The following is a 14690-nucleotide window of genomic DNA, read 5'->3' on the forward strand; positions in this document are numbered from 1 at the left end:
ATATATTCAAAGGAGTTTTTATCGGATGAAGGGATGCACGCTACACAATAACCTGAAAAACACGCGCCTACACTCGATCTGATTGGTCCGAATAGTGAAACCAAGTCAAAATGTCGTACCTTCAACATTGTCGACTCGACACTTGCGTAAAGGTCCTTGGGGATCTGGCTTCCGGTCGCCTGCCCGTTGGCTGGCTTTTACATCAATGTCCAACAATCTCTCCGCCAGAGTGGTATCTACCAAGGTGATATACAGTCCAGTATTTTTTGCTGTCTTCGACACAGTCTCGGTGCATCGTACACCTAGTATGAATCAACCCTGGCGGACTATATCCAGGACTTGGAGGAAATGGCTGGATTGGTTGATGAGGAGTACATATCCTCACTAAAGAGCGGGGAGTTGTCCGCCGGTGATCTGGAGCTGTTCGCTGCATCGCGAATGCACTGTTGTAAAATTGAAGTGATAGCGCTCAACTACGACTGTAGAGTCATCTTAACCACCTCGCCGTTCTTCTAGTTCTTAGCGACACTCTGTATTTGAACGCCTACGCTGGATACATGAATAAAACGCCCATGGGACTCTCTATTTTAATTGAGCGCTTAGGGTAGTTTACATGTACTTAACCCCAACAAGAAAAAAATAAGGACAAATATGAGGACCAAAAGTTAATGGCCTTGCTTGGCCTCAGTTTTAATAGATGCTCATATGAGCATATATTGAATTGAATTCCTGTATTAGCTTTTTACAACCGTACTAGCAACTCGTCGCTAAACCTACGCGTTATTGCATGAGCTGCTGTGCCGTACTGTGTCTGGAATGACTTCCCGGAGAGTGTTTTGTCCTTATGTTAAGGACAAAAATCGTCAAATGAAATAGTTTAATCAAGTATAATTTTAATTGCATACAAAGTGACGTCGGGTGTCTCAACTGTCATATCAGACAGAGGCAATTGCGCTTGGCGCGCTCGATTTTTGTCCTTATAATCGAGGTCTTAAGGACAAAATCACTCGATATTTTAAGATCTTGCATCTTATTTCGTCCTCATTTTAAGGACAGATTTTGCTGTACTATGTATCATAATGATTATGACCAGTGTGAGTGGAAGGTATATATTTAATAATACCGGTACATTAATTAAAAGGAGCTGTCATACCAGTACAGTTCAAAGACACGACCTGCAAGCAGAGAATCGCCCGACTGAGCAATAATCGTTCTTTACAGCTAGTATAATTGAGATTGAGACTTAGCTTGACTGTCATACAGCTTGATAATGGAGAATTCGTCAAAAACTGTGCCAGTAGCACTCTCAACCATCGTCAGTGTGAGGTTCGTCGGAGTCACAGTTAACTTCGTAATGCTATAGTGCGTGTTATCCATGAGCACAAGCCAATCGGGAGACGGCGGATTCTCGAACTTAAACAAACCTTCTGGGCCACCAGCGGATCCCGCAATTACATACACGGGGGCCCGAGGGTTTTCATACGTGTTGGTATCATTCGAGACACCATCCATGACAGCGCTACTGTTCGCTGTCGGGTAATGCCTCTCGTACAGATGAACGTGGCCTTGTAGCACTAGGTCCACCTTGTACTTTATAAAGAGGTCTTCAAAAGCTGCCTGCACATTCAACGCCTCATATTCGTTGTTGGGCACGCCTTCCGCGCCACAGGAGCGGATTGTATACATCGGTCGATGCATCCCCACGATAAGCCACGGTACATTGTCACGATTGCGATGTGCAGCCTTCAGATCTGCTTCCAGCCAAGCCAACTGGTCACCAAAGCCGCCATAGACTCGATTCGTGTGGTACGCATTGCTTGGTGCGTTCGGGTAGTCTGTCTCGGACGAAATCGATGTGAAGTGAGCACTTCCGTACTCAAAAGAATACCACATATTCAGTACACCACCAGTCTCTGGCGATGGCATTCGGAACCGTGAGTTAAACGCCGAATAGTTGCCGAGTTGGTCCTTCTTGCTGTCCGAAAGAAGGCACGTCGGTGAGTGGCATTCGGCCTCGTGGTTCCCGACGACCGTCATATACGCCACGTGACGCATTGCGTTGGTCATCGAGTTCATGAACTTGTTGTACATTTGCTCGTAATAAAACCCGAACACGTTTTTGGCGGTAAGAAATGCGTTATCTGCGTAGGCGACGTCGCCCACGTGGTAGATAAAGTCGACTTCGTCCACAATACTGTTCACGTACTTGTTGGAAGCCACAGAGTTGTCGTCTACCCCCAGATCACCATACACAGCGATCGTGAACGGACTCTTGTCGCCGCTAGCACGCGCCGTCGTAAACGAGCTCTCTCCACTTTGAAAGTGTTCATTGTCTGCATTGCCGACCTTGTAAAAATATTCTGTGTTGGCCTTCAACCCGCCCACAACTGCGTGGTAGCTGTACAATTCATATGTTTTGTCCTTGTAGTACGACTTGGTCTCGATCTCAGCATTTACCACTATCTTAAGCTTCGACTTGGTACGACTTAGCCATACGGTGGGGTCCTTGTCGAGCTCAAACGTTGTCCAAGAGACGGCCATACCCGTACCAGCTTCTTTTCCGGCGAAGGCCAAGTGGATCTGCTGCGGTACTCGAGTTGCGTTGCTTGATGCACTAACTCGACACGCTTGAGACGGTGTTACGTCGCCAAACTCGTACTGCAGCGAGCAAGAGTCTTCCGGCGTACAGGTCAATGAAGACCATACGTACACACATTTGTCGTCATCCACAGCGCTCCCAGACACAGTCGATTTGTACCCGTCACTAAGGAAATGCTTAACCTTGTCCATGAAGCCATAGGATGAGACTTCTGAGAATAAGACAGCGGAGGCAACCACGTGAACTATTAGTCGCATTGTTTAGGTCGAGTGGTATGGCGTTCCTGTGTTTCCACGGTCCGGAAACGGTAATACCGGTACACATGATTGTCGCAGTGCAAAGTCACCATCCTAATCTCCATCCCACGACACAACACATACATGTATCTTATTTTATTAAAATACCGGTATTGTGCGTGTACCAATGCAGTACAGTACTGCACCCCGTTTTCGCGGGGGTGGACCATACAGGATTTGCAAATAAATGCGACTCAGGATCATCACATCCGGAAGTTTATCAAAGGTCCAAGGGCGCGAAAACGGGGTGCAGTACTGTACAGCACTCGATGTATTTGTTTTGTACTGTAAGTTAGTACTTCTTGGAGCCTTTTAGATTCTTGCATAAATTATCCTGGTAGTGCTTCGGGTATTAGTATAATACTTGTTGTAGTATAATACATGTAGTAGTATTATAATAAGACGTTGGAAAAAGGCCTTCAATGTACATGTAGTTACTTCACATTTTTGCGTTTGACTTCAACTCGCTGACGCTTTCTTTTTGATGATAGAAAACTCGTCGTGCACCGTTCCAGTCGCGGCTTCGATCATGGTGATCGTCAGGTTTGTGGGACTCGCAGTGAGTTTGGTGATACCATAGTGCTCGTTGTCCATTAGTGCTAACCACTTCGGAGACGGAGGGTTTTTGAACGGGTACAGCCCTTCCGAGTTACCAGCAATTCCGGCAATGACATGCACAGGTGCCTTCGGGTTTGTGTACGTTTTGCCATCCTTCGACACGCCGTGCATGATGGCCTTGCTATCTGCCGTCGGGTAGTGGCGCTCGTACGCATGTACGTGACCCTGGTAGACCAGATCCACCTTGTACTTGATGAACAGTTTCTCAAACGCCTTCTGAACCTTCAAGGACTCGTACTCGTCATTTGGTACGCCGTTGGCATCGCAGGAGCGAAGAGTGTACAGAGGACGGTGCATACCAACAATAATCCAGGGCACGTTGGCTCGGTTGGCGTGGGCAGCCTTCAGATCAGCTTCGAGCCACTTTAACTGGTTACCGAAGTTACCGTACGTGCGTTTAGTGAAGTAGGCGTTTTTCGGTGCGTTCGGAAAGTCCGTCTCGGACGAGATGGTCGTGAAGTGCACCGAGGCGTAGTCGAATGAATACCACATGTTCAATACACCTCCGCTCTCGGGCGACGGCATGCGGAAGCGAGCGTTGTAGGCGGAGTAGTTGCCAAGCTGGTCCTTCTTACTATCAGATAGTAAGCACGTGGGCGAGTGACATTCGGACTCGTGGTTGCCTACCACGACCATGTAGGCCATGTGACGCATTACATTGGTCAGCGAGTTCATGAATTTGTTGATGATTTCCTCATAGAAGAAACCGAACGCGGTCTTGGCGGTCAAGAAGTCGTTGTCTGCATAAGAAATGTCGCCCAGGTGGTAGATGTATTCCACTTTATCCACCAGATCGTTCACGTACTTGTTGGACGCCACCGAGTTCGCCTCGGTCCCCATATCTCCATACACAGCCACGACGAACGGACTCTTGTCGCCAGCAGCGCGTGCTGTCTTGAATGAACTCACGGCGCTCTGGAACTTCTTCTCCGTTGCACTACCCACCCTGTAGAAGTATTCAGTGAAGGATTCAAGACCGCCGACAACAGCATGGTAGTTGTACAACGCGTACTTGTCGTCCTTGTAGTATGTCTTGACCTCGATCTTGGCGTCTTTCACGAGCGCAACTTTGGCCTCGCTCGTGCCGATCCACACTGAGGGAGACTCCTCCAGTCCGAACGAGGTCCAGGAGATGGCCATGCCCGTGCCTGCTTCCTTACCGGCGAACGCCAAGTGGAACTGCTGCGGCATCTTTGTGTGGTCACCGGTATCGGTCACACGGCAGGCCTGGGACGGTGTGACGTCACCGAACTGGTACTGAATCGAGCACTTGTCTTCGGGCTGGCAGCTCAGTGAAGACCACTCGTATACACACGTTCTGTCGTCGGTGTTCGTCTGGTTGGCTTGCTCAGTGGACCCCGTGGCGTCGTCGTCGCTGAAGAAATTCTTAATCATAGACCCAACGTCTATAGCCGTCGCGACGGAGCACATAGCGCTCGCAATCACTGCTAGCTTGAATGCTACAGGCGCGCGCATTTTTACCGGCGGAGAACGTCGACTTGGGCTATCAAAAGCGGGAATGGCAGTCCATCCTTCATTCCGATGAGGATTCCTTGGTGATTACCCTGAGGGGTCCCATCCAAGCAGAAATCTCGCAACCTTATGCTACATGTGTACACTGCCTTTTGCCTGATTAAAAAAAGGTTAGGCACTTTATTGCAGCATAGCATCGCCTTTTATACGTATACAGATAGTATAGTACGGTTAAATTGAGTAAAGGAAGGACACAAGCGCGCTGTACGCCCGCCCCTCTCTTCGTTAACTGCGCTGCGCTCGGACCCCACCCCGGCCTCTAGGTCCTCGACTTGGCAAGGCGCAGTGTCTGAAATTCATTCCGAGCGAGTGTTGCCAAGACCGTCCATGTTACCAGTATGCTTGCTGGGGAGTATAATTGTATAGTCGGTTAGCCAGTCGGGCAAAATACTCAAACTACAGGCAGACCAACAGGATGGTGAAGCATTGCGTTGGGTCTACCAATTCGGGAGATGTTCACAGTCGGGGTGAATGAGAACAAATTGTCAGGCTAGGTGGCACAGTACAAGAATACTTCTGTTACATATTACTGTCTTGACAGTGCTGGGGTTGATACAAGTACAGTGCTTATGCTATTTAACTAGTAATCTTAAAAAGACTTGTCTTACAAAGAGGCTGGAATCGAGTTCAGCACTCCATGAACCGACTCTTTGCTGTTCGTTGCTGGCTAATGACCAGCTGGTGGTCAATATGGATGAGGAACGATGAAGCTGTAATTACAGTATCGAGCTGATGTGCATCGCGGCGTTCGCAATCTCATGGCAACTTACTTTGCTTTCGGCAGTTTTAGCTTGGGAAATGCAGAAAGCAAGCTTTACTGCTGTAACCTCAAGCCGTCTTCACTCAAGCAAACGGAAAGGCTAACTAAATTGGTACTTACATTACGTAGCTACAGATGAACCCTTCGGTAGTAATCCCTTCAAATGGATTATCCTCTGACAAGAATAAAAAATCGGTTCCAGAAGTCTTGAACCATTTAAAAATTTACAAGCCTAAGATAAAAATACCTCTCACCCCTCCCCCAGAATATGGAATACAAAACGATCATCAAATTGATCTCAGACTTCTTTTGCCGGTACTGTATTATGATAAGTGTGAGGTTCGTCCGAAAGTATACGAGAATTCATTTGGCCCCTTGAAGAACGCGTTCTGTGCCAAATATTTTAAGCAAATTGATTGGCTAAGAGTTACAGCGCTCCTGCATATGTTTTACTCGTTCGTGTTCCCGGATGCAGTTTTTCAGAGCACCAGCCAGAGGTGTTCTAGCGAGAGAACAATTGTGCTAGGGAAATGAAAGGCAGTTTTTACCCTGCAAGACTGGTCGCGTGGATTCCAGTCCGGAAGGTCGAGAAGCTCGCGCCTGTGCATTGCGCTAGGCAGCGACAGGGGTCGCGCGGCACACGAGAGATAGCACTTAGGTTCAAGCAGTGGTTGGTGAGGTCCGCCTATGATGCTGTTCCTCCTACATCAGTAGATAGCACACACGGCTGCTCGACATTATAGTGTACTTCTGGCGGGATATTGATAAATGACGCAGTCAATAGCTGCCAAGAAGGCAGAATTTACTTGGACAACCACAGCACAGATTATCAAACTGCAAGCACAAAATAAGGCAAGCAGAAAGCCCTAACCCATTCTGAAGCACAGAACACAGTTCTCTAGGGCCTCAGGATCGTACGTGTAATCTTCCGAGCTCCATTTTGCTTTCACCATCGTTCGTTTGTGGCGTCTTGATTTGTTCTACGCAGCACTACCGCCGGTAGTCTACCGGTATGGCTGAGCTCTGAGCGCACATGTGAAGGGTATGTATCTAAAAGGGCCAACGCGCTTGTGGCTGAAGCGTACTGCGTTCATTCTGACGAGTTTCAGAGCGTAAAGCAGGCCTTCTTGTGCTTGTCCATCATGGCAAAACCTGTCGCTCTGTTAAAAAAAATAGCTGATGGACATTGTGGTTTACAGCTAAACCAATATGTGAACCTTTTACAGTATTCTATTAGAAAGTAGCGCCCTTGATGGTCACCTACTTTGTGCAGTTAATAACGTTACTTGCAGCGTAGGCTTAATAACTTGTACCATGTTTATTAAAATACCGTTACGAGATCTCGTACATGTACTTCCGACATCAGATTGTTGACACGTGATTGTTGTGTTGTGTGGTCTGTTCTTGATTTATTTGCTGGGCCTCTGGAGTTATCTTGTTTTTTGTAAAGAAAGTGAAAAATGTTTGTCTAAGAATATCACTCTAAAGCTTTTCTACAGCATGAATTAGGATATATCTCTGAAGTATATTTTGGGTGAATGTTGACCCGTTGCGTAGCATACACCGTTATGAGGAAGCAAGCAAATATCACTCTGCCATTAAAAGTTAACGGCGTGGTCGTGAGACCACGCCAACCAGTAAATGTACTATATAATCTGATTGACCACCGCGGTGACAATGTGTGACGATGGCCTGTCACACCATCTTTACTTCAGAGAGAAAGCACGCAGCATTCTGCGTTTTTGAGCGCCGCAGTAAACTCGGACGGCAAGAATGGGCAGGACGACGCATCGGCCACTTATGCGGAGTCGCTGGAAAGGTGGGAGCTGTACGACTGTAACGCATTTGTGAACGAGCGCAGTGATAGCGAAATGAAGACGCTCTTCGTAAGGCTCCGAGCGACGCGAGGCAAACCCGTCACGGTGACGGCCACCGTGATCCTCCAGCCCTTGGACAAGGCCTGGACGTCGTATGTGCACTGCCGGAACAATGAAGGCGGTGACGCGTTTGAGCGTGTGGTGGTCGCGCGCGAAGAGGCTCACCCCCGGCTGTCCGTTGGGGGCTGGCCGGTCAAGTCTGCAGACTGGTCGGTGATCGAGAGCGCCAGTGCTGTACAGCACACTGGGAAGACGGTTGTCAGCGCTGTCGCAAGCGCGGCGTCTCGCGACCCGACGAAGCGGAATGGCGCCGTATCGTTGAGGCTGTTGCGATTACTGAAGTGAAGCGAGGCGTGATTGGGCGCTATCTGGGGGACCTCGACGAGGCTAGGCGCGGCGGACGGTCGCACCCTCGTGACGATCTGCCGCCGGTACGAAGGTTGCCTCGTACGCCTCCATGCAGTCCGGAACGTCGGCAAGAAGGGCCCCAACTAGCCGACATGGGGCCGAGCCAGCGAACGAGGTAATGACGGAGCGGAGGGGTGGAGACCGGTCTGCGCGGATGTGGCCACAGCACGAGGATCCTCGTGCTCCAGGATCGATCCACGATGTGACGAACGCTACCCGCTTTATCGACAAGAGGCGCGGGGCCGTCACGCTGGGCGGGTGGATCACGAGCGCTTGGAAGACGCGGCCATCGCGCAGCGCCTTGATCGGTCGGTGCAGCGCGTGCAGTATCTGGAGCGAGATTAACCAGGAGCTGCGCAATTCATAGCGGAATGGTCATCGGAGCGGGGTGTCGCTGAGGATAGTCGACGGGATGTAGCGTCGGAGCCTGTCGACATAGAAGGTGGGGTAGGGCGTAGTGCTGTAGGAAGTTGAAGTGTATACGCGTCGCCTAGTGCCTTCAAGACCTTGAAGGGATCAATAAATCGCGGCGGCAACTTGTTGGCGCCCAAATTTGTCACAGAAGTGGGTGTAATTTCAGTGGTAGATAGCAATGCACGATCGCCCACATAGAACTTCTCAAAATTATTTTAGCCAGCGCTCTCCTTCTGACGATTCACAGCCGTGGCGATTACATCGCGAACGCAGCAAATCACGGACTCCCGCCGTAGGACGAAGTCATGGGCGATTGCAACGTCACGCGGCCGTGGCTTTGGGCTCGGTTCGAAGTTCGTGAGCGGTGGCTCGGGCGATGTAGTCAAGCCGGGTGTGGCATGATATTTAACCGCGCGGAGACGCTGACGCGGGTTGATCAGCGTCCTAGACGTCCAAGCCGCGATAGATGATGGAGCCCCCCCTCGTGTCAGCACCAGTCGGCTCTCCGGGTACAGTAGCTGCCGTTCCGCGCCAGGTAGCCACAGCCGTCAAGATCACAGGGGCTGCGTCGTGAGCAGGCTGACGACTGTCTTCAGCGGGAATCGGAGCTGTGGCGAAGGTGGTGTCGTTGGACTCGTCTGAAATGGGGCGGTTCATGCCAAGGAGCGCGGGAACGCGAGGATGACGCCCGTGGATGACGCCCGTGGTTCACGTAAAATGGAGTGAGACCCGTGGAGTCGTGACCCGCATTATTGATCGCGAACTCGACCATAGACAGGAACAAACTCCAGGACGTGTACGACGCGGCTAATCTCCGCAGCACGTCTTCGACGACTCTGCTCGCTCGCTCGGTCCGACCGTCCGTTTCCGGATGTGATGTGGTGGACATCTGCAACCGCGTCCCGACAAGCCGAAAGATCTCCGACCAGAAAACTGAAGTAAAACGGTAATCTCGATCGGAGACGATCGACGTCGGCAAGCCGTGATGGCGATACACGAGGTCAAGAAATATCGCCGCAGACAGCTGCGCGGCGACTGACGCAGATAACGGAGCAAGATGGATCATCTTGCTGAAGCGATCGACGAAGACGAGGATACCACTGCGACCTTGAGTGTCGCGGGGGAGACCGAAGACACAATCCATGCTAACGGAGGACCATGGCTCCAAAGCTACTGGGTGAGGTCGAAGCGGGGCCTGCTTGGACGGTGAAGGTTTCACGCGTTGGCACGCCTCGCAGGAGCGGACCCACTTCCGCGCCCACTTGTGCATGTACTGCCAATAGTAATCGAGAGAAAGCGACGCGAAGGTATTTTTGCGTCCGAAACGACCGCCGCTGGGGTAATCATGAAATTCATGAATCAATCGGGTGGTAGGTCGTCGTCCAACAGGATGCCGATGCGTGGTGTGTCCTCTTGGTCGACGTTAAAAGTCAGCAAGTCGTCGTGTAAGCTGAATCGACCCAATCGAGCACGGTTGTGTGGAGAGAGACTTCGCCGCGCCAATTCGGACGGGTTCTGTAGGAACATGATCCATTCGAAGCATGTCGCGTCCGGAGCATACGAGGCCGAGATCGAGTCCCGTAGTGAGCTGATCGCTGCGACATCTTCAGCCGTGCAAACGGCGCATTCGTTCACGTCCTCGTCACCAACCGCGTGGCGACCGAGGTGCGCGTCGGCGAGTATGTTGGTGTTTCCTGGCTTGTAGTGAACGACGAAGTTGTACTCGGAGAAGAGGGATAGCCAGCGCGCCATGCGCTGGGACAAACGCGGGCTATTCGTTGCGGTTCGCAACGACGAGCGGTCGGTGTAGACGGCGAAGGTCTGTTCTCCCAAAAGGTATATCCGGAACTTGAGCAGTGCGTAGCGCATGGTCAGGAGCACTTTGTCGTGCACAGGGTAATACCACTCCGCCGGTTTCAATTGGCGCGACTGGTAGCTCACCACCCGCTCGCACCCCTCTTCATCGAATTGCATCAACGCGCAACCGATTGCAAAGTCGCTTGCGTCGCGCACGACGTAGAATTGCTTGGAGTGGTCAGGTAACATCAGGACGGGCGCGGTGGATAAGCTCGTCTTCACCGCGTCAAAGGCCGCCTGGTGCTCGGGACGCCACATCCACGTGGCGTCAGCCTTGAGGAGTCGTAACAGTGGGCGGACTGTTGCTGCGAAGTTTTTCGAGTAGTGATGGAGGTATGTTGGGAGGCCGAGCCACTGCCAAAGCCGTTTCGGATCCTGAGGGGACGGCCAAGCACAGATGGCTGCCACGTTTTCAGGATCAGCGCGGACACCGTCCTTGTTGACGTAGCGCTTGGACTGGAATCTCGGGAGCACAGAAGATGCATTTCTTCAAGTTGGCAAACAACTTTTCCTCACGCATCACTTCGATCAACGAACGGAGGTGTTGCAGATGGACCTCGGAATCAGTCATTCCGGCTTCGGCATGACTGTGAATGAAGATGTCATCAAAGTAGCTAAGTGCGAAGCCGCCATACGGGCGTAGCAAGCTGGATGCCAGCGGTTGGAGGTGGCGGGGGCGTTATTGAGCCCCTGCGACATGACGAGTCACTCCCACAGCATTCCACTGGGCGTGCTGACAGCGGTTATCGGCACTTCGCGCATTAAGATATGAGAGAAGCCGTCTATCAGATCAATCGCAAAATGTAGCACTGCACCAGCGTGTACATGTTGATCGCGACGCTCTTCATTTCAAGATGCTTCGTGTAGCTCACTTTTGGTAAAGTCTTGGAACATAGTTAGATGATCTTGCCGACCTGCCATCTGCTCTACGCATCGAGCATATCTTTGAGAAAACTGTTGACTCGAAAGCGCTGGCCGTAACTATTATCTTCAGCCAGGGACACCAGAGAGTAGGGTACGCGGCCTCGTCAACCACGACGGCTCCCGTTTAATCAGTGCCGACACTCTCGCCAGTGATCCAGGCATTCTCTACAATGGAAAGTTCGGATCCAACGGGCCAGCTTCGATCACCGGCGATCCTTATTAACTTCAATCATATCAACCATGCAACACACTCAGTCTGTAACTAGAGCTTCCCGACATAGAAACAAGCCTTATGGCCTTACGAGTGATCGGCGATTGCGCCGGAATGGTAACTTCGCTAAGCTTGTTGAAGGCGTGGACGATCCGCCACCCCCGGTCGATTTCTTGACGCAGAAGGTAGGACTGGAGTGGGGCAACAAGCTTTCGCGAACGTGGCCGGCTTGCCGGCGACTTTCAAAGAAGGCGTTTATTGCATCAACTTGCGCACGGGGAAGCGGCCACTGCCAGGTGACACAATACCTGGCGCCAGGCACGAGATCAATCTCGTGTCTGACACCGCTATCCGGCGGAAGGACAGCCGGGATCTTGTCGGGAAAGATGTCGACGAATTCGTGGACGAGGGGAGCAGCAGGGTTGCCGGATGCTTCGAGGGTCGGCAACAATTGAGCAGCATAGCGGGTTTCTCGGGCTGTTTTCAGTTCAGCTTCATTGGGCCGCGTCCGAGCATCAGACGCCGAGGCGCCAGGATCGACGTGGACAGTCGCGATGGACGCGGCGTCGGCAGCCACGAGCAAGCACACTTGTTTGATCTCGCCGCGCTTCAGGACGTGGAGGAAGTGTTTTCACGAGAGGCCAGAGCTCTGTGATCGCTGCGGCTTCGCGCGGTGGTCGTGCGACCTCAACCTTGCGAAGCCACGGTGGCTCGTCCGTGTCATGCCTAACAAGGACAGCGATTGGCTCGGATGCACTCGTGGCAGTGTCCATCGACTGATCACGGGGCCGTCGTGGATTGCGGCGACCACGGCGACGAACAGGTCGGGGCACATCTGGCGATGAGAGATCACGCTCGATCAAGGCAAGATCAGTTGAGCGCCTGGGCATATCATCGGCGCCGGGACACGGACCTCTTAGTCCGGCTGCTTCTACTCCATCAAGGAGCTCTCGCTCGACCATTCGCGGGAGCTCTGTCTCGACCGCGCAAGGGACGCCACGCTCAACCGCTTCACTATGTGGGAGCTGCTGCTCACCAAGATGTGGGAGGTCCAGCTCGACCACATCAGATTCGTCCTGAGGCTCCTGCTCAGGACCGGCACAAATTGCAGGAGCACGTGCTGCGTATGAAGGGCCATCGTGCTCTTCAAGTGCAGTGGTACTCATGGAGTCAGGGGCCATAACAGCAACGTGTGGCCAAATGTCGGGCGTACCGCTCAGGTACGCCAGTACAGCGCTCACATCGATGTCGCGTGGACGAATAGTACGGGTCAACCAGTCAATATGAGGCTTGTGAAGAATGAGCCGTGGGATGCCGAAGACACAGTCAAAGGAGCCGCTCATTTCGATCACTAAGAAGTCGTCGCTGCTGGAGAACCTACGTGAAAGCGACCGAGCGCCGGGGCATCCAGCGCGGCTTGCCGTCAGCGTATTTGACGATCATGTGGCCGAAGCTTTCGTGGATACGCGTGTCCGCCAGTAAAATCCGTAAGCTGTCGGCGCGAACGAAGTTGTTCGTCGCGCCCGAGACCAGCAGTGCGCGGATTGGGCGCTGTGCGCCTTCAACATGAAGGCTGAGTACAATCCGTCTCGAGTCACAGCCGGAAGTAGTGGCGAAATACTGTGCATGAAGCACTGGAGGGCTAGGAGGAGACTCTGTCACCATAGATGCGTCTCTCTTTTCATACCCAGTTGAGCGCCCTGCACCAACTGGTTGTCGGTCTCGATGGGAAGGAATTCCCAATCCGGCGCAGGCGTGGCAAATTCCCGCGCTGATGCAGGATGCGACAGCAGCATTCAGGGGCGCTGATCCGCGTCGAGAGCCCGTGGCGCGGCGATGACGACGACGACGACTGATGATGATCGAAGTGGCGTATGGCATCAATTTCCATCGGTTCAACGGAAAGCTCACTAGGTGGTAGGATCTGGCCAATGTATTATCCAGTTATCGCTACCAGCACTAGATTCACAATTCCCAACCTTCACCGAGCTCATACGGCCCAATGTAGCTCCGTTTCTTGAGGGCAGGAAGGAACTTGCGTGATACTGTGCAAATTGAGTTCTGATTCATAGTTAAGCCTATTCCTGCCTGGATGTCTACCTTTTATGTCTTTTACCTGCTAAATCCTCTACCAGACTTGGCTGCCTGACCTTTCTCTCCTTAGTCCATCATCCCAGTTGTATCAGCCTCAGATCCACCGGATCCATGGCGTAATCATAGTGAGGTCGCCATATAATGAGTACACTGTCCCGGATCCAAGCCACTTTAATCCACCTTACTGCAAGTGTACACGCATCGTGGATCTAAGCCCTCCAATCATCCAACATCACATTTCGAAGGTCTGCGGTCTCCATCGCTCCACGAAAGCTCGAGATCCGTTGAATCCACCATCTCTGTACCATGGATTCAAGTCACTCTGTGTGAGGTTCTCAATCCCTCGGTATCAGACTTGGGGAAGTGGTATCTGGGACATATAGCGGTGTATCTTGGTTTCTCATTTGCTGTTAATACCATATCCACCTCCAGATGGCGTCCACAGCCTCTCCTCCATAGGATCCCCACTCGATCCACCCGCGCATGGTATATCCCATATCCCTCAATATAATTGGGCGAGAGTGGATCCGAGTCTCCACTTGGTCGATCTCAGCTATACGTCCACCAACCATGTTCCTCTTGCTGTCAATCATGCTTTGAGCCTCTATTATCCCCCAGATCCATCGTCGACCCATATAGGATGCGTATCCAGGCACCTCCTCCTTGGTCTACTAATTAACGTGTTCGCCGCTCATCTGGAGGTTCAGAGTGATAGTCTCGGCCTTCGATCCACTTAACATCGGCCTAATCCCCTTTGACCGGTACGGATCCACGTCGAACACTCCAGATCCACCCTAACCACCGGCGTTGTCACTAATCTGTGATAATGACACCTTGTCAGATCCCATCCCTTATTTCTGAGAAAGCACTTCACCACACAAACGTTTCGCGGGCTTTCACAGTTCTTCGAACTGCGAATACTAGCCTTTAAAATGCCCACAATATTAGAAGATTTCTCGTTATCTGTTGCGGGCGGGTCATGTGACAGGCCATCGTCACCGCGGTGGCAGCGGTGGCCAGTCAGCTTATAGAGTACATTTACTGGTTGGCGTGGTCTCTCAGGGCACGTCGTTAACTTCAATGGCAGAGTTATATTGCT

At 51.8% G+C, this 14690-nt stretch overlaps 2 protein-coding genes across 2 annotated transcripts; both read right to left on the bottom strand.

The window, feature by feature from the left end:
* Window positions 1-1221: 1221 nt before the first annotated feature.
* Window positions 1222-2861, bottom strand: PITG_20453 (calcineurin-like phosphoesterase; the record flags this gene model as incomplete). The annotated part of the gene is made up of 1 exon (XM_002895328.1): window positions 1222-2861. One exon carries the CDS (start codon window positions 2788-2790, stop codon window positions 1222-1224), a length of 1569 nt encoding a protein of 522 aa, XP_002895374.1.
* Window positions 2862-3354: 493 nt separating this feature from the next.
* On the bottom strand, window positions 3355-4989 carry PITG_20454 (calcineurin-like phosphoesterase; the record flags this gene model as incomplete). Its single annotated transcript, XM_002895329.1, has 1 exon — window positions 3355-4989. One exon carries the CDS (start codon window positions 4987-4989, stop codon window positions 3355-3357), a length of 1635 nt encoding a protein of 544 aa, XP_002895375.1.
* Between the last annotated feature and the right edge of the window lie 9701 nt (window positions 4990-14690).

The sequence above is a fragment of the Phytophthora infestans genome, genomic scaffold, assembly GCF_000142945.1.
Source record: "Phytophthora infestans T30-4 supercont1.196 genomic scaffold, whole genome shotgun sequence".
NCBI lineage: Eukaryota > Oomycota > Peronosporomycetes > Peronosporales > Peronosporaceae > Phytophthora > Phytophthora infestans.